This window comes from Ictidomys tridecemlineatus, chromosome 3 (genome assembly GCF_052094955.1).
Source record: "Ictidomys tridecemlineatus isolate mIctTri1 chromosome 3, mIctTri1.hap1, whole genome shotgun sequence".
NCBI classification, from domain to species: domain Eukaryota; kingdom Metazoa; phylum Chordata; class Mammalia; order Rodentia; family Sciuridae; genus Ictidomys; species Ictidomys tridecemlineatus.
The window spans coordinates 154,974,769-154,995,738 of NC_135479.1; the positions used below are offsets into that span (position 1 = coordinate 154,974,769).

Sequence of the window (20,970 nt, forward strand, 5' to 3'; positions counted from 1 at the left end):
TCTCATTCCTACGATTCAGTGCAACTGAGAATAACATATCAGTACACACACAACTACAAAGAAACGGAAAACCAGAAATGCAATTAAAGACCTTGAATCCTCTAGAAATAGTTGTTTAAGTGAAGGCAAAGTGATGCCAAGTGACAAGCAACACCAGGGTTATGGGGCACTTGCTTCTTCAATGGCATTCAAATTTCAGGGCACTCAGGTTATAAAACAGTAAGTGGATTGTTCAGGTGTAGGCTTTGAGAAACTCACATTTCATGCCAGGTCTAATGTTTTTAATCTGGTTAAGATCCAAACTATGTACTTTTCTCATTCATATTTTCTCTCTGTATCTGCCTCTTGACTGCCAACTCATTTAAATGGTTGGACTCCTCCTAAATACTATATTTCGAACATTCTTCTTTTCTAAGCTTAACAATCAGCCTTTAACTAGCTAGTGATAACCACTTGAAAAATGAAGGCATAAATAGGATCAAAAACACCATAAATAGAAGGCATTTTCTTTACCCTGATACTCAATATTAGGTTATTGGTTTTATCTTGTGTTATTGCTTTGGCTTTCTCACCAGTAGGTAATTTCAGGTATTATAAATCAAACCGTCATCTTTTCAATGTTCTAGAATACATTCAGTAAGTAGGGATCGTGATGATGAACACATCTCTAAATTCATCAAAAGGTTTTTCTCTACAGTTTTAAATCTCTCTCTTCTTGGTTAAAGAAATGACTATGTGAATATCTCCCCTTGTTCAAGGAGTTAATGCCAATTAAGAGTTTACAATTGGACTATTGAAATTTGACTCTTGTGCTCTATTTACCTTTCAGTGAGACTTTAATTAGTGATATATGGTGAAAAGTAGGCAAAATGACAAAAAAAAAAAAAAAAAGAGGAGGGGGGATAATTCCAACAGTTTCCTTGGCAGTTGATTAAACATTTCCATTTAGAAACAGAAGCCACATCCATGATGTTTTAACAAAGCATTATCCATCCAAAGTTTCTGTAAAGTCATTTTAGTTTCATGCAGAGTTTTCATGCCATTAGTATTTGGAGCAGCTTTAGATGTCTAGGTAAAAATGTTATTTCAAATTAATTCATTTCTTGGAAAATGTTCTCGTCATTTAATCTGCCATCATAATCATGGCAGATTATGTGTAGGTATATTCTAAAGCCACATATCACTTAGCCAAGGGAAGTTGCAAAATATAAAAGCACACCATGAGAGCAGATACAATATCATTAATAAAACTGGTTAATGCATAAAGGATAAAATGAAGCCAGTGAATTCCTAAGCGTGGAGCTCGTGCTTTTTGTTGTAAAGAAAGACAAATAATTCATTATTCATATATTTACCTTTTACACTTGAACTTTTGGAATTACTAATTGCGCCTTTTAAATTGTTTCCAAATATTCATTATAACAAGGAGGACAAAAAAAAATAACAAAAATTATTAAAAAGGTTACACATGTGTGTTTCCTTATGATTTCAAAAGAGTCTGTGGCATTGAAAATTCACATCAGCACCAACTACATGGAAGACATTTCCTTGTTTTAATATGAAAAACATATCCCTAAAAGTCGGCCATGAAATTTAAAACATGCCAGAATTATTTCCCTGGCAATGACTGTGCCAAGACCTCCCATTGTCCTTCAGTTTCCTGTAAAGAGGAAAAGCCAGGGGGAGTCACCTTGTGGCAAAGCAGAAAGAGGGTCTGTTTCTTCTTAAAGCAGCTATATGTCCCTCCCTTAGCTTTTCCAGGGTTGTGGTTTTCATTGTAGTTTTTTTTTCATAAGTATCACAGAATAAGAAAGCAAAGTTATAATTTTCAGGTGAGAGAGTAACCAGTAAACTACAAGGACTTGAATCTTTCAGACGGTTCATGAGGGGCAGTTATGACCTAGTGCACAGTGTTCTATAGACTGTGAATCCCCAGACCAACTTGATATTCACCGAGGTTTAACTCTGTTTGAAAGAATCTTCTAGAGATTCAGGTGGCAGGATAAGCCACTTCTATTTTCATTTCAGCTTAAATAGAAAAGCCTAATGAGTCTATGTTTTCCCAGAACAGGATTTTCATTTGCCATACGTCCAACGTGAGCAGGGATGTCCCCCTTACAGAGCTACACATTTCTGCCAACTGGCAGCACTTCAGTGGTAACAGTGAACCCAACTGTCACTTGGCTTGACCTCTTCTTTATTGAACAAGTTTCTAAAAAAGTTTTACCTACCATTATAAATAAGGGCCAGAACCTCTCTTCTGGGATCCTGGAATTGTACTTGTATGATCATGAAGAGCTGGTCTGGAAATTCAGGCTCTGGCCCAGCCATGCAAAAGCATTGGTCCTTTCCAGAAAGGAAACCTCATAGAAAAGCTTGGGGCTGAAGGAAGGTAATTGGTAGGAGCCCAGGAGGCACCACTAGTGCGGAAAGGAGCTCTGGGATAGCCATAAACTGGACTAAGCATCCACCAAGTTAGCTCTGTCAGGGAGGACAGGAATGTCCTGCTAACCACAGGATCCCCATTTATTTAATACATGACTATTATAAAAAAAGTCATTGAATGGTGTTTTTATTCAGCTGTAAATTCCTTATATTAATGGCCAGATATGGAAGTGGAATGCATCTACTTTTGGGGGCAGGACAACAGAACTAGACTGGGAAAAAATGAGACTTGTCATTTTTCCAACCCATGTCTACTTGGATTTTGTTTTTATTTTTTGATTATATAAGCAAGAATAACATTCAGCAACAACTAAGAAGGAAAAGGGGCCTTGAAAATTCCCTAAATTCTTGCCATCTATAAAAATATAGTGCTTAAAGGGGGTTTATAAAGTGAGAACTGGTAATATCTGAGGCTTGTCTCATAGCATACACTAGGAAACAAAACAACTCTGCTCTCTTCCTTGCCCAAGAAAGCCAACAAATTGGATGTGTTAGGTCCATTCATTATCATTATCATTATTGCTAATGCCAGTCTGTATGAATTCTGGATAAGTGGACCCAAAGGGCCTTTTGGAGTTAGCCATGTGAGAGATAGAGTCTTGCCAATATATTCCAAATGTGTGCTACAAACTTTTACATGGTTACCTAGGTCTTCACTTGAAAAATGAGGCGATCTAAAATTGTAACCTGGGCTTAGAAGGATAGAATGAGCCAGATTTCCAACACTTCAGCCTCTCATAGCTCACCTGCTAAGGAATTGATTCTTCCTAATGACAATCCACAGCCAGAAGAAGATACAGGACAAGTCAGGAATGGATGAGGAGAAGGATGGAGAAAGGGAAAAAGATATAAGATCAAAAGGATGACAAGGCAACAGGAAAAATATCCAACACTTCCCACATGCAGTCTCTGATGGTGTTAGTAACAATACCTGAGCAACACAGGATGATGTTCACATTTCTAGATTAAATCTAAGTTTACAGAGAAAACTCAAGAAGTTAAAAAAAATTTTAAGATACATGCATAGTTAGTCAAAAAGCAATTTTAGAGGGAAAAAAAACATTTTACCCTTACACATCAACCAGAAAATAGGAAGAGCAAGAATAAGTTATATTTACAAAACAACTCTTTTTCCCCCCAAGCAGACAATAGCAAGTAGTTTTTAAGAGATAGGTTTGAAAAATGTCATTCAACAATCTGAAGCAGTCCATCAAGCTTTAATGACAAGTCTTCTAACATCTTACATCTTCCTAATTCCCCTCTGTAATAGCCAGCTTGCTTATTCAAGCCAGTCATGTAAGCTACCCCAGTCTCTACCAAGTCTTCTTTAAAACAGGCTTAAGTGGAATGAATAAGTAGGAGCTTTTTAAATCCTTCTGTCCCACCCCTCACAGCCTGCCTGATTTATTTATACCTGGCTTTTTATAAAGGAGATACAGCATATTTTAAGCTTAGCTTATATACATCACAATGCTCACTCTTCTCTTTATATAGATCCGGAGCCTTACAAATCAGTGGTCCCACAGCGCCCATATTTCCTGCATGGTCTGACCTTATGATAAAAGGCCAAGACCAACAGGGTCATGCAGCTGCCTGTGAATGGACAGCAGCTGCCCCCAGCATTATGTTTTTGTGCAAATATGCAACATTTTTTCTCTATTGTGTCAAAGGAATAATCATTAGCCTAAAAATCCACCATTGTAGAATTTAAAATCCACTCATTTCTTAACGATGACTTGACAATGACCTTTCTATATTTGCTGGAAACAAAAACAGCACACAAGGAAGTTGTCATACCTTTCTTGGACTTTCCTGTATTTAATAAAAACAAAAGGACAAAGATTTCATTCATTCTAAAGCTTACAAAGGAACAATTGATAAGTTGTGCAAAAACCAAAGACCATTACAACCTCAGGAGTTGGGTTCCTCAGCTCTCAGCCTTTAACTTTGTTTTCAAGATCTTTGTGGGAGTCCCACTGTCAGCGCCTTGAAAATGATACTGATGTGGGAAGGCTTATACTTACACCATCGTCCTTGATGCATCCATTATGAATAGCAGCAAAAAAATGGTGCACTTAAGTTAATTGTGTAGGTAAAAAGCAAATGATAAAGTCTACTAAATTTCAGTTAATCAAAAGGTGCTAGGTACAGTTGTTTACCAAAACCCTAGAGTTTGAATTGCATTTGCTATTTTAACAAAACCAATAGATGCTAGTGAAACAATCCTAAATGAATACAGGATTCATTCCTCCTGATCTCTGTGAGCCACCATGGCTGTGACTGTGAGAACTACCATCTCTGACCCACTTCTCTAGGTCGGGGAACCTGACCCTGGACTCACAGGACATATCTCCTGGATCGACACAGGTACGATGGTATTCTATTTCCTCAGAAGCTGCCCTATCCTTGCACTCACTCTCTCAGCAGAACCCCATTTCAGAGCTGCAGCAAAGACTGATGCTGCTGTCTTCTCAGGTGCACAGAAGACATATCAGTGAAAGAGAAGCTCACAAAAGATAAATCAAACACAGAAGATTTTGCAGGTCGCACATCCATCATATGACATAAGAAAATTGGCTCAGTTTTCCTTTATGAAACTATCATGAGGAGTCCCATTTGTTGAGGGAGAACAGAGATTAGAAAACAAAGTTGAAGCATTCCTTCAGTTTCAAAGTATTTTCACAAGAATCTGCAGACATGATAATGTTAATAGCTTTTCACAGAATTAAATCATTTGTGATCCCACCCTCCATCCTTAGTGCTCAATCTTTCCTTAAATCACTCTAATACAAAAAGCACATGAACATGTGAATGTTTTAGTTGGTGTCATGGCCAAACCAAGCTTTGACATTTTCAGCCAGTGGAAAAAATACATTTAAAAAGAAGTTTATTAATAGTACAGAAAAATACTTCAACAGAAAATAGACTTTGACCCACAGGTTAACAATGATACATGAGAGCTGAAATAGAAAGACTCATTTATGTTTATTATTTATGAATGTTAAGAGATATTTTAGCTTATGAAGAATTATATAAAAACTAGAGGTCAATCAAGGGTATTTTATTTAAATATCACCAGTGTAAACATCTCTGATACATATCAACCTTTCCTGAATCTATGGCCTCTTAAATCACTTCTAGTGTGAAGCACTAGTAATAAATAATTTGAAAGCCTTGTTCAAATATATATGTCATATAAACACATACATACATAATCACATGTATTTATAAACTTATTTACATATATGATTATGTGATATATATATATATCACATAATACATATATAATATATACTTTTTCTCTACTGGTGGGAAATCAGTGATTATCCCTCAGCACCACAAGCAGAGTGGCCAAGCGGTCAAAATTGAATTTCAGGGGCTGGGGTTGTGGCTCAGTGGTAGAGTGCTTGCCTAGCATGTAGGAGGCACTCAGCACCATAAATAAATACACAAATAAATAAATAGGTCCATTGAAAATTTAAAAAAAAAAGAATTAAATTTCAGCCTGTTCAGAGGGAGTGGTTTCAATCCTATCAATGCCTGAATGTGTGTGGAGCCAATGCCTGCCGTCCCGTCAGCTTTCCCATGTACATCCTGGTCATACTGTCAGGATGTACTGCATTGACTGCATATTGCTGAAGTCATCTGTTTTGTGCCTTTTCCCTCACTAGACTATGCATTTTAAGGCAAGGATGGTCAATTTATTTGCATTCTTGGTACCTAGAATTCTTCTGCTCAAATGTTAAGACCATTATAAATCTATCTCAAGGAGAAGCTCACTTCTGGAACTATGTTAGAGTAATTTCTTCCAGCCTCATGAAGACTATTTTAGACTCTCATAAACACACAATAATATTACAAAGAAAATATGGGAAGAATCAAAGTCCATCTAAAACAGAGTGACTACATGGTATAAGAGCTTGAGCCTACATTAAAGGCCCAGTGAAATTCTGCTGTGGACCACCAGTGCTCTATGTTATGTGTCAACTCAGTGACTTCAGCTCAAGGCTCATTCAACATAGTGGCTCAGCCACAAACCAGGAGAGTGGTCTTGGTTAAGCACCCTGATCATCTCCCTGGATCTCAGAGGTTTCTCTTTTCTTTCTACCCATCAAATGAGAAGGTTAGTAATTCTCTAGGGGTCTTCCTGGTTGGAGAGTTCTATTGAATTTATAAAGTACAATGAATATGTTTAAAATGGATCAGCTTTATGCATAAATAGGAAAAATCATCTTGATGCAATGAGAATATACATATATCCCTCCTCCAAAGTGAAACATTGAAGAGTAATGTAATTCCTCCCTGAGGAATTCTAATTCTAACGTGGTATTTGATTTAAAAGACACTTACCTCTGAGCATCCTCCGAGATTCTGAGTCTTTGGTCATGGTTGCCAGCGAGTGAGGGAGCACACTGCCACAGCTGTTGCTCTGTCCCAGAGGCAGGTGAGCCTGTGGGAACCAGGAGGGTACACTTCAACCAAAATGCACACCAAATGGTTCTTCAGGAAAAGGCCACATCCCTGTTTCCATAGCTCCTGTCTAAATGTGGAGGGCAGAGAGGGTAGGCTCTTGTGTCCTGTTTATTGATGCTAACTGGTACAGGTCAGCTGCTGTCCCTCCCAAGAAGCTCCATGGCAGTCTCAATATCACAGCACTTCCTCTGATGGCAGCAATTCCACAAGTGAAGACAGTGGGGAGAAGACACTGTCTGCAAGTTCTTCATGCATAAAGAGCAGAGGGCAGATGCAGGGGCAGGGATGCATGCACATCATGCACAAGGACAGCGAAGATTTACATTTGTTCTAAATGTACCAATTTCCATCTGCCTCTACTATATGTAGGTTGAAAACTAGAGAAACCTACTGATACTTCACTGGTTTTAGCATTCTCTTTAAAGAGCAAATTCCTTTATATAAATAACATACATCTGAGATACCAATTTATAAAATAAATCAAAACACAGATAGTCTGCTTAAGGGAAGGAGAAGGGTCCGAAGTCTTTTCCACTAAGGATTCTCTTCTCATTTGTCACTTCTTCTGTTTCTTCAATGACCCCTTGGACACATCAGCAGTATGAGAGGGAGGGTGCAGGTGTCAGAACAAACAGGTTCACATTCTGGCTCCACTAGGTAAGTCACTTAGCTTCATTACACTTCAAGTTATCCATGTATACAACTGGGATAATAATTAATAAGAACCCCTATTTCATAGTATATTGCTGGGTTTTAAAATGAGACAGTTGACAAAAATAAGTTAATACCAGGGTCAGGAACTTAGGAATAACCCAATAAATATTTAATGCTATTATTCCTGAAACCCAGAGCCTCTCATTACTAAATCTGGGATGCAGATTTGAGTGTCCATCATGGGAGTAGAAGTCAGCCACACCACCTGTACTGTGGTGACAGAGAAGATCCTGGACCATGTTCTTTAATCCCAGAAAGTACAATTTCAAATATCTTCTGAACAGAATAGAAAAGCTGGTTTAGTGGTGATGTCTGCCGAACAAGCACATTTAATGGTTTATTATTTAGCACTGTTCTTAAAGGCCTTTGAACATCAGTGAATACAAGGAGAAGACTCACGGATTGTGAAGCCCGTGGCTCTTCCGTGTCCTACCTTTGGGGTGGAGCTTCTCCCCATTGTAGCACTGCTGAAATGTGGGGAGATGGAAGGTGTGGTTTTCTTTCGAGGCAAAGTGTCACTCAGATAGAGGCCTTCTTTATGCTGTTTTTTCCTTTCTTCCAGACTTCTAAAGTGCTTTAAATGCAAATGTAAAGCAAAATAGCAAAACTTGACTAACTGAAACAGATCACTAAAAAAAATGAAGAATTATGCATTTAAAAAGAAGTTTGGGAATTTAACACAGATTTTTTTTTTTTTTTAATTATCGAACTTATCCTTGTGTTCACTACCAGATTTGGGATAGCTTATGATAAGATAATAAACACTGGAAGAATTTGTAGCTGAACCTAGAATACATTTTACAAATCCACCTTTTACTTCTATAGTGCTTGCTACTTTGAGGCCTCAGGACAAGTTATGAATTATTATGACGGCCACCACTTGAATGGCAGGGACAGCCAGTGGCCAGAGCAAGTAAGCAGTTTCTTCCCTGATCTGTTCAGATGAGTCTATGTGATGGACAGATCCTAAAGTGAGGGGGACAAGACAGGGGAAGAGGAGGAGGATGAAGAGAAAGAATGAACAATTGGAAGGTGTCTGAAAGTGGTAATCATTTCAGTCACATAAACACACTCCAAATCCATATAAAGATCCATGTAAGGTTTCTTCTACGTTATTCTTATATTTTAAAAGATCTTGACCAAAGAGATCTTACAGTAATCCCGCATAATTAAAAATCCTACAGTAACTCCTTTCTTTCCCCCTACCCTTCTTTCTTTTCTCCTAGATTTCTAAGGCAAGACTGTGTCAATTTGAAATTTATCCAAATTTTTCTTGGCCTCCTCCCCCAGATGTCTTCAATAGTAACGTGATTTCTTAATTAAAGTTTCTTTAGGTTTGATCATTTTAATACTGTGTTCAAGCTTTTGAAATACATAAAAATGAATGAATGCCAATTATGACAAATTTTAACTTTAAAATTATCTATTTATAGTTGCTAAAATCTACTAAGAGTGTACTGTGTGCCAGGTTAACTGCTCTACATGCCTTATCTCATTCAACTCATAACATTCCTGTGAGGCAGGTTCTGCATATTTGTTTTACAAATGAAGAATTTGGGAGGCAGAAAGGTTCAGTAAACTTGCCCAAGGTCACATAGCTGAAAACTGGCAGAGCTAGAATTCATGGCCAGGTAGTTCACATTTTAATAATAAAACTTCATGGTTTGGTTAATGCATGCTCTACATTTTTGTTAGATGACATCAAAACACTTCAATCTTTTTTTCTGCTATGACCAAATGTCACAAATGCCAAAATTCAAAACTTCTCAATATCTCATAATGGTACCTTAATAAAATAATAAATAGGTAACAAAAGCCCTTGAAAACATAATCTGACATTTGGCAGAAAACAACAGGTTTGAAAACTGTGATTGTTTTGCTACCAGAGACGTCTTTTAACCTGAATGGAACTATTAATGCAATAAACATAACATCAAAATTGGAGGCATTTAGTTCTTCATTCTTCCTTCTACATATCACCTGTTTTGATCCACTCTTTTCATCAACTCTTTTTTATTATTTTTATTGGTGCATTATAATTATATATAATAATGGGATTCATTATGCCATATTCGTACATGCACATAACATAATTTGATCAATCTCTTTCCTGGTACCTTCCCTTTCCTTCTCTCCTCCCTCTCCCAGATCTGCTTGCTCTGTTCCTACTGACTTCCTTTCTATTATTGGTGAAATGATTTCTCTCATATTAAAGAAAGAGAGACTGGGAGGGAGGGAGGGAGAAAAGGAAGGAGGGAGGGGGAGAGAGAGAGAGGGAAGAGAAAAGAAAATTTATTTAAAAAAGGAAGGGGGACCTCATTAAAATACAAGGGAGACAAGAGAGTAGAGGAAGGGGGTCTAGAGGGAGGGAGAAGGGAGAGCAAGAGAAAGTCTTGGGAAACAAATCTACCAAATTATGCTGTGCTCACATATCAACACGCTGCAATGAATCCCATGTCTACATATAATTATAATGCATCAGTTCTTTTTTATATCAGTTTAGGAGACAGTACCCTGAAGGAAGTGAGACAATACAGGATACAATCTTTAACAAATGCCGATAGTAAAGGAATGTAAGGAAATGTAAGGACTTGGCATAGCAAACCAGGGCTCCTATACTTTGAGGAACTAATGATTAAATAGTTGAGATGGAGTCTTGAAACAGATTTTTTTTAAAAATAACTAAGAATTAATTTACATGTACACATACTAAAATGAATGCAATAAATTGTTTATTTAAAAACTGGTTTTCTATGGACCAAATGCTCTTCTGAAATGTGACCTTGGACAAGATGCTTAGCTATTTAAGCCTCAATTCCCTAAATTCAAGACAGATCTAAATCTTATTTCAATGCATTGTTAGAAGTCTCAAGAGATATTTATAAAGTGCTTAGCAAATTTTGGTATATAGCAAGGGAATGAATTCTATATGGTTTCAATAATACATACTAAAAACATTTGGTGTTGGCAACACAACTATTATATGATGGATTTTATGGAAATACCTATTAGCATCTTGAGAAAGACCTAGAAAAGTTGTAATATTTTGCAATGGGAAGTGAAACATAAAGATGTAAAATTTGCCAGTTGTGGATGAATAAGATCTCAAAGCTTTATAATAATCCCAACACCCTTAGAACATGGAACAAAAATCTAAGATAAAAGCAGAGAAGTATGAATCCTCTTTTGGAAAAGTTGAAGAAAGATTCCACATAAGTAACTTTGTCATCAAGGTAAAATTCCCACACCCTAAATACTACTCCCTAATTACCTGTGGTTCCTGCTGCTGTTGCCTTCTGTGTTTCTTAGCTGGTAGAGGAGGAGGTGTGTCATTTAAAGGGAAAGGATCAACAGGTGGAGCCATGACTTCGGGCCAAGGGGTTGATGAAGGTTGAATGACAGGATGAGGAGAAAGAGTGGAAGGAAACATAAATCCAGAACAGACAGGTGGTCTTTGCTTTATAGGAGAAAGAAAATGTATACATGTGTCCACATGAAATGAAAGGAAAAAGACAAAGAAATGAAATTGACAATCTGTTCTATTTTGTTATAGGTTAATCAAGAAGTCACAAATGATGGACAGTCTCTTTCAGTTCAGAGTCTTGTTAAAAATCCCACACTACCATCAAGCATTTTGAATCCTTAGAGGGCATTGTAGTTTACTATCATGGGACACTCCCAAGAATGCTTTAAAAAGGAATAACATTAAAAAATATTCAGATTGCAAAACAAAACAAAAAACAGAGTCAAACTGAAAAGGTGATTCAAACCAACAATTGTAGAACGACTTCTTAGTTTCTAAGAATATTAGACTGGGTTAGAGTGCTAAGGCATTGAGCTCATTTTTTTGACATTATTTCTTCTAGTTCCCCCCCCCCACCTCATATTTCATGGTTTCTAGCATTTTTTGTGGTGGAGGAAAACTCCCAAATCAGTACATTTTATAAACTTAGAGAGCTCTGGCCCTCTGATCAAATAGAGATGTATCTGTCACACACACTTTCATTTTGCTTATTCTCAGTTAACCGTGGGTTAATTTTTGACATGAGGAAAAGCAGTGAATGAATGAAATGTCATGCCAACACACCTCCGTACTCTGTGGCTGGCTCACCGGCACAGCTGAGGCGGGCTCAGTGACAACAGCATCAGCATCAGCAGGGAACTGAGTGGAAGGGGACAGATTCGTGGAATTGCCACATGGCTCATTAATTTCACTTACACTGAGATAGCCCTAAAAGGAGGAATTCAGAAGTTAGACACACAGAAAGCAAAAGCTGAGGCATGCAAGAGAGTATTAATGTTCCCAGTACAATGGAGTTAGCTGAGAGCGGCATAGCCAGCTATCTGGGTACGATCAAATGTTTCATCAAGGAAATAATCAGCAATTAAAATGGATTTATGGTGTTTTAATCTTGACAAATGGCATTGCAAACATTAAACAGAAATTTTCTGGTGAAATCAGAATAACTATATTATCAACAACCCAACACCTTCGAATTCAAACTATCCAGAGGCATCAGGATTCGTTCTGTGGATGGAATGAGGTTGTCACTACACATACATTGAAAGAATTGCACATCAAAAAAATCTGAGGTACAAAATTGACAATGCAATCACTCACTGCCTGATTCAAGAGCCTTTTCCACAAATCTTCACTTTTAGTACTGAACCTGCTTAGTTCCTGATGAGCCTGCTGTTTCCTGATGAGTTAGAAGGTCAATAAAAGTGGGCTGAGGGATACTGGCTTTACACTAAGAAAAGACTTATAAAACAGTAATTCATTTGAAATGGAATTTAACTTTAGAGCATCTCAATCATATGAGAATAAAAAGGACACTATCTTCTCATTCAAGTGAATACAGATACACACGGACACACAAACACACACATACAACTCTAAGGTAGAGTTGCAACTGGAGGGTGTTTCAATTCAAGGTAGTTTCTCCAGCTCTCAGTTCTATCCCTACGACAGAGAATTTCCAATTACTTTCAAACTCAATAATTAAGTTTTGATTCAACTGAAAGAAGATATATGAATCAAACTTTCTGAAAAATCAGAACTCCTGAATTTTTATTTGTGGAAAAGGCACCTGTAAATTACCATGTAAAGGAATTACACAGAGCACTTATGATTTTTGCCATACCAATAAAACAATCTGAAAAAAAGAATAAAGCATAAAATAACACTCCTTTAAAAGCAAGTTAAATTTAACACTCAGTGTCTTCTATTAGCCCATCAATCCTTTCAAAAAGTGACTCTAGAAAAGATATGGCATTGTGATGTGATGCTGTTGAAACAAAAAGTCCAGGAAGGGAATCAAAGTTTTTACTGAGAACTTATAGTTACAACAAAGTGGAAAAAAACTAGAATTGAAGTTTTTATAATTTGGATCTATCAAAGTCTTCCACTTCAGAAAGAGCCAGGTATAAGATTAAACAGAAGAAAGGAAGTAGTCAACAAAGTTGTCAAATTCTATTTTGCCTGTGATAATGAATCAAAAAGAAAATTAACAACATGGAGCTATTCTTCTGCTCAGTTGATAGAGTGTTTCAAAGCCAAGATACAATCCAATTCAATACAATTCATTGCTTCAAAAATGTATGCTGCTTGTAAAAGCTCTTTTAAGGAGTTAGGTTATAAATATCACTTCTCAAAAGTAGGAAAAAGGAGAGCAGGGGAGAGGGAGGGAGGGAGGGAGGGAGAGAGAATATGAGTATGAAAGAGAATGCAAAAAGACAGTAAAAAAATCAAAACAGAAGTCAAGTTTGCTTAGTAGATTAAAGAGGAAAGAGCTGCTCAATAAGCACTAGTGGCAGAGATGCCCCAAATAACCAAAAACCAAATGTATGTTTGAAACCATGGTCTTCAGAAAAAAAAAAAAAAAAGACCAATTCATTAGTAGAAAAGGAAAAATTTTATTCTTCTATTGATAGATAAAGTATTGAACCTGCTTAATTCATTCGGATGCCACAGACCTTCAAACTCACAATGTCCAGGTCAAACTCCAAATCTTCCCTCCTAAACCTACTCTTTCTCCAGAATTTCCTCTTTCAGGAAAAGGTACTCACCATCGACCTCACTATTCAAGGTGCATTTGGCATCATCTCTCCTGACACTTCCCTTTATTTACTTCATCCATACACATAATCTATCAGCAAGAATTTTCAGCTCTACCTCTAAATATATACTAATCCAACTCATTTTCTCCACCTCTCTGCTGTTGCTCTAGTTCAAGCCTCACCATCTCCAGGCTACACAACTGCCATCATCTTCACGCTAGCGTCCCTGCCTCTCCTCAACTCCTCATGATCCAGTATTCTCTAGTAGTCCAGAGTGATCTTTAACATAATGTCACCTCCCTTCTTAAAGCCACTTGAGGAGTTCCCATCACACCTAAGATAAGCTGTATGTCACCAACATGACTCATAAGGCCTGTTCCTAACCACCTCCTTGACATTATCTTATGCCACTACACTCCATTTACAAACCACCCTTTGTTCATAGAACCTGCCAGTTCCATGTTCTGAATAATGGAGAGAAACTGTAAAAATAATAATCTGATGAAATGGTCATAGAAATATTTTTTTAAAAAAATGCTTCTGAAGTACATACACACTGAGTCACACTTTTATTGTGATGAGCAATTTACTTCATTCACCTATAAAAAAAAAAATCTTTTGTCTAGAAACTCCTAACTCTGCTGTCTTTTGATAAGTAACTTATAAACAAAAGCAAATTTTTTGGTTATGCAAAATTTTATGTAAAAGCTAACCTTTTCCTGAGCTTGTAAATGCAAATAAAAGAAAATGATTTCTTTCTTAGTCAGCATTATAATTTTCCAAATCAGAGCTAAAACATTCTACCCATGAGACAGTGTAGCTTTACTAGAGGACATTTGGGAAAGAGAAGTGCTGGGGACTAGGGAACAATAGATTAAGGATAAATACAGCCTACTGTAAACAAAGGTTCCCAATTCAGGGGAGGAAGCAGCAGAAAACATGTGGTGGGGGGAAAGAGCTGAAGAAAAGAAAGCAAACAATCTTCTTAAATGTTTGGGGACATTTTCTTGTATAAAATTGCAGAGAAAGAGAAGAGAGGGGAAGGAGATTGAAAGGAGGAAAGAGAAGAAGGGAAGACTCATCTTGGTCTAGATCCTAAATATTTCAAACCTCCAAGTAACTCCACAATGTCAATTCCAAGCAAACTACACACACACACACACACACACACACACACACACACGCTCACACTCGTGCACAGTGAATTGAATATAAAGATTATCCCTGGAATTCTCAAAGCACAAATGATGAGAGGCAGGAAAACCATCCAAGCACTGGGTGCTCATTTACATCTCTTAGGTTAGTAATATTTTTGCTCCTCAGCTTGTCACACAACACTGAGGCACGGCTCCTCTTTTCTAAGATGCTATGAGTAGACAGGTAGAATCACGGCTTACCTCTTTGAGCGTACTGGGGTTAACAGGAAACCCTTTTCCCCCAGAAAGGCTGGAGTATTTCTTTTCCAAATTACAAAGATTTTCCTTTTCCTGAAGGAACACAAAATTTGTTAAGCATGGAGTTGACCTTGGGTACCACAGAAGCACAGAGATTGCGCAAGAGATGAACATCAGAATCCTGCACTCTCCTCCCATTTCCACCTCCCCTCCTCACACTCAGTCAGAACTTCCTGTTAGTATATATCTCACCTTCTGCTAGCTACATGATGCTTGAGTTGTTTTTAATTATATTTAGTTCTATAACTTTCCATTCAGGATTAATTTTACAAAGTGTAAGCATATTTAAGAAAAAATAAATCGGGTGTTCTAGTTGGACCAAAAATGGAGGGAGGAACACCAGAGGGCCTCTCGGTCCTTGTCTTTTGTATATTTTCTAAGATTATTTTTTTATCCTCCTAAGTAAAAGGTAATCGTGTACCTTCTGGTGATATAGCATCACAATTCACGGATAGGTTTTATTTTGGAAACCTTATGGTGTTAGCTTTTGAAGTTGGGTCTATGATCCACTTAAATTAATCCAGTATTAAACAAACTTTAGGAAAACTATTTATGGGTCACATTAGTTCTGGTGGTATGATTTCCATACAGTGAAATACACAACTGTTAAGAAAATAATTTGATTGATGGGAGGGAAAAGGAAGGGACGTGGGGGATAGAAAAGATGTAGAATGAGACAGACATTATTACTGTATGTATCTATGTGACTACATGACCAATATGATTCTGCAACATGTACACTCAGAAAAATGAGATGTAATATCCACCTATGTATGATATATCAAAGTGCATAAATGCATTCTACTGTCATATGTAACTAACTAAAATTAAAAAAATAAAAAAAAATTTGATGGCTTCTAACGAATGGATCATCATAACTAAGATAAAGAGCATTTCTATTACCCAGATGTTTTCTTATGCTCCCTTCCAGTCAGCCCTACCCATGAGCAAGCACTCTTCCAATTCCCATAGCTTTACACTAATTCTGCCTGTTCTCCAACGTGACATAAATGAGCCATACAGTATGCATGCTTCTGTACTGCCCTCTTTTTCTCTGTGATGTTGTAGCAATGGTAGTTCACTCCTGTGTATTGGTGAGGAGTTCTTTATCTGTGCCCCTCTCGATAGCTACTTACTTTGTGTTTCTAGTTTCAGTTTAACATTAAAAAAAAAGTTACTTCAAAAAGTCTTGATACATTTTCTTGGTAAATATATGTTTTTATTTTTAGTGTGTAAATAGCTAGGAGTAGAGTGGCTGGGTCAAAGGGTGGGTGTATAGTAAAAGTTATAAAATAAACTTTCAAGGAGTTCTCTGAAAAGGCTGTATATTTCACACTCATATCAACAATGCCTCAAAGTTCCAGTTGCTTCATATCCATGCCAACATGTGAAAGTTTCACTTTTTCACCTAAGTCATTTTAGGTGGTACAAGATGGAACCACATTACTGTTTAAATTTATATTTTCTTGATAACTAATGATGAATACTTTTCAATGGGACTTAATGGCCCTAAGTATATATTATTTTGTGAAGTGTCTATTTAAGACTTTTGCCTGATTTTTTTAAAAAGCATTGATATTTATTCTTTATTGAGTAGTAGGAGTTTTAGCATATTCTAGATTCAAGTCCTTTGTCATTTCCTGTAAGAAATCTTTGCTTTCACCAGGTCATGAAGATATATTTGTATTCTCATGCTATCTTCTGGAATCCTTATCATGTTAATTTTTTGTTCTCAAGTCTGTCATCTCTCTTGAATTAATTTATATATGTGATATGAGGATACGATGTTTATTTTTTTCCATGGTTACCCAGGTGATCCAGCATAATTTGTTGCAAAGACTTCTTTTTCCTATTGAATTATCTTGGAAACTTTGTGAAAAATCAATAGACTGTATAATATGGTTCTATTTCTGTACTCTAGGGTCAGTTCCATTGATCTAAATGAATATCTGGATGTCTGCACTATATACTATCTTAAATACTGTAGCTTTATAGTAAACCTTGAAATCAGGTAGTAAAAATCCTCCAACTTTGTTCCTCTTGTTCTAAACTGCTTTGGCTATTCTAGGCTCTTTGCATTTTCATAAACTGCCAATTTTCATATTTGTGGATGTTACATTCTTTACTGTTGCCACAAACACTAAATTGTTTAAGTACTGAACCACTGTTCCTTCAGGAAATTCAGGGTTAAGTTCCTATAAGCCTCTGGTCACATTTTCATAAACTGATCAATAATAACTTTGTTTTATATGTGTCTCTCTTTGAACACACTTTCTGTAGTATATGCCCTTGATAAATTAACATTTAACAAAATTCAACAGCATTATTATGTAACTCATGCAAGCAAAACATCTAACACATGTATTTTCTCCATAAGACACAGTAGCCTTCTTGCCCCTAGGAATACTAGAAGCACTTAGCACCATGCTTGGAAGCCATTTGAAACAGCAAAATCACCAACTAAAAGGAAAAAAAAAGGGAAATCACAGCCCTAAAGTGGTCTACCAGAAGGACACTTGTTTACAGTATGAGAGATGGAAGGGGGAGATTGGATGCTGCGTCGTTCAGCCCTGGCTGGGAATATGCATGTTGGGTGATTCAAAACTTCCACTGGTCTGTGTGTGTCTATGAATAACTGTAAAATGGCTACAAGTATAGATTTTAGGATTACAAATACATTTTAACCAAAAGGTAAAATCACAAATGTGGAATCCATGAAATAATGGATTTCTATATGTGATATGAGGATAAAGATTAAGCCCAGCTTGTCAATTGCTACAAAAATACCTGTTGGGATTTGATTTGGATTAAAATGTCTATAGGCTATTTTAGGAAAACAAAAATATTAATACTTATGGTCTATGTATTTTACAATCTAATTCTCTTTTCTGTATTTCTAATTAGAAACTGTCATATCTGTGATTGTGCTTACCCCTTTTTAAAGACCTACTACTTAGAAATTTTTTTCTTCGCTCTTTTTTTTTCCTAAAACATCAACAGCTACTTAAATACATATGATGCTAATTTGTTATACCTTTGAATATTTGCACAAAGAGTAAAGTGGTCATAGGGAAGCTGATGGCAACAGAGTTTACCCCCACAGATCAGGGAAGGGGATTGGGACGGAAAAGTCTCCATTTACAGATTTCTAGCTGCTGAAAAGGCAGGAGGATAGTGTCAGGAACCCGTAAGGGCTGCATAGAAACCCCAGGCAGATTCATACCAGAATCATGGACCTTAGGGACTTTCTGAACCTAGACAGGAATGCTCATTTCTTGTAGGTAGGAATGTGCATGTCACAGTACAGCCTCTTTCCCTAATCCTCATTCTGGATTTAGTCTTCCTCCTGTATCCCATTCTAGATCCATCTGATATTTCCATGAGCCAAAACATTATTTTCCTAGGTAGTGGCCTGCATGCTTGGCTCAACCATGAGACTGGACCCATCAACTTTTATGTCTGATGAAATTACACCAGGAACCATGTCAGAAAGTCAAGACACAGGCTGCTTTTAACTGAGTTTAGTTGAAGGACTCCCTTTGTCACTTTAGGTGCTGGGACAAACAAGGACATGGTTCCTTTCTTGAGGATGATTTTGCTACTCCTCTAACCGAATCACCTGGGGTGTCTAATAACCCAACTAAGCCAATCTAACTCCAATGTGACATTTTCCAGGAAGACACATGCACAAATAATTGGAGTTCAAAACATTAGTGTAGCTGAGCCACAATATTTGACAGCAGTGAAAAGAATATTTTCTCTTAAATCTACCCTAAACTTGTGTTAGAATATATTTTAACTATTTGATGAAAAATGTGATTTTTTTAAGAAAAGAAAATAAGGAAAAGTAAAGATTTTCTGCTGAATTTTAACCATGCAAGGGATCAGCTTACTAGTGTGAAAATTAAATAAAAATGTACACAAAAATCTTCCTTGATTCTGAAGGCTTTCACTTTTAAAAGGCATTTACTTGGAAAGAGGCAACCTTCCCTGAGTTGGAAGCTCTGTTATATTATAACCAGTGCTGAACAGGAAATACTTACTCTTTGTAGCATCATTATTAAATTATTCTTTTCTTTTACAAAATGGTCTTGTTCTCTCTGAGCCTGCTGAACAATGTGATTGGCTTGTTTTTTCAGTGCAGAAATTTTTTCCTGTAGGAAAGAAGATCATCATAGAAAGGTGCCCATTAGACATTCCAAGGTTTGCCAGTCTGTAGTGGGAAAGGGGAAGAAGGCCTTTACCATTGAAATAATGGTGACCGTATTTGAGTAGGTGATAGGCAGTTGGTATTACCTAGAGACAAGGAGGCATTTACTTTGACCTGCCAAGTTCAATGTCTTTCTTACGGTTAACACAGTTCAAGTGATTTAAATTGTATTTGAAGAGTCCAGAAATCAACAGGAAATCTTGATTTAGACTATCAATTAATTTTAAACGTCATTTGGGAAGATGACTGATTGGGAAAAGATAACAATGGCATTTCTTATTTAAACTGAGTTGGAGAAGTAACTTTTTCATCCTTCCCTCAGTTTTATCCTTCAGTGTTATCAGGTTAGAGTTCTGGGGCGGAGTTCTGAATTTTGGAATAGAAACTAAATTCTGCACTGGACAGCTAAGTGTTGGGTGGAGTTAGTAGTAATCTGCATGGTATTTGACTGAACTGTTTCTAACAATAAATAAGCTATCTGCCAGTTTGGGGAACCGTTCAGCAATGGAAACAGAAAATTCCAAATTAAACTTTGTTCGTGGAATTATTCTGAATTTAGTTACTGTGCTTTAAATAGGAAGTAATTTAAAACAAATATCTGAATTCCTGATTTTCTAGACTTGGTTTTTACATAAAGGTGAAATTGGCTATTATTCATAAATACATCCACAACATTATGTAACGATGACTGTAACGTGTTCAGAGCCCCATAATGTGCTAAATATGATGGGATTAAACACACAAAGATATTCAGATACAAAGACACACACATACCATAGCTATCTGAATGCTATTTACTGTCACATAGGAGGAATATATCTTGATTTTTCACATTAAACATCACCTGGGAAAGGTACCTTTCTAGTGACTATGTTCCGCTGATATTCAGCCACTTCACGCAGGAGCTGTTGGGTCAAGTTCTCCTTTTCCTCATCCAGACGGCTCTCATGCTCAAGCTGCTGGAATTCTAGGTCTTCAAAGTGTTTGCTTTCAACATCCAACAGGTCAGCATCCTTTGGAGAAAAGGGAATGAAAAGAAGACACACCAGAATGGCTGCAACCTTCTTAATATTAAGAAACGATTATGAAAAGTCATAGTCCAAGATAACTTTAGATTATAACATGGACCAGGGTTAGAATACGATGATCCTCTCATTTGGAGTTGAACTCCAGAGCAGTGCCTCTACAGTGGAACTGAAGGGGACACCACAGGAAAGCGTAGCATTTACTTTACCTTTTGTTTTAGATTGCTCCATGCTTTAGAAATTCTTGCTTTAAATCTACTAAGCAGCTTTAAAATGGATAGTGAAGTATAAAAAGTATTCAACAAATAACCTAAACATTATCTGCAGATCAAAGGTAAGCTATAGTTTCTCAAGCAAATTCTTCTTTTTCTCACAATTTTTATATAAGGTTTTAGTATGGAGATTAAATAATTCAAAATTCAGCAAAATTCAGGCAAGAATTCTCTAAGCAGGATTCATATATCCAAAATGCACACAGCACAATGCAGTAGATTGTGAGGAGTTTTATTTTCTTTGCTTAATAAATATTTTCTAACATTCATACCAGTAGAATAGTACATATACACAATTTTAAACATGCATGCAATAA

At 36.8% G+C, this 20,970-nt stretch overlaps 1 protein-coding gene across 21 annotated transcripts in view; it reads right to left on the minus strand.

The window, feature by feature from the left end:
- The window catches only part of Phldb2 (pleckstrin homology like domain family B member 2), a 198,633-nt gene that overhangs the window by 13,311 nt on the left and 164,352 nt on the right, over positions 1 to 20,970 (minus strand). For 6 of the 21 annotated variants that reach the window (XM_078044250.1, XM_021720658.3, XM_078044248.1 and 3 more), the window contains 9 exons: positions 20,214 to 20,369; positions 19,190 to 19,300; positions 15,090 to 15,179; positions 11,720 to 11,863; positions 10,904 to 11,089; positions 8,066 to 8,206; positions 6,796 to 6,895; positions 3,192 to 3,212; positions 1,356 to 1,391 (listed from right to left, as the gene is read on the minus strand). In XM_078044250.1, the coding sequence (XP_077900376.1) occupies positions 1,356 to 1,391; positions 3,192 to 3,212; positions 6,796 to 6,895; positions 8,066 to 8,206; positions 10,904 to 11,089; positions 11,720 to 11,863; positions 15,090 to 15,179; positions 19,190 to 19,300; positions 20,214 to 20,369 (985 nt within the window). The remainder of the gene's footprint in view (positions 1 to 1,355; positions 1,392 to 3,191; positions 3,213 to 6,795; positions 6,896 to 8,065; positions 8,207 to 10,903; positions 11,090 to 11,719; positions 11,864 to 15,089; positions 15,180 to 19,189; positions 19,301 to 20,213; positions 20,370 to 20,970) is intronic. The other 15 variants (XM_021720665.3, XM_021720662.3, XM_078044257.1 and 12 more) reach the window with 13 other exon arrangements.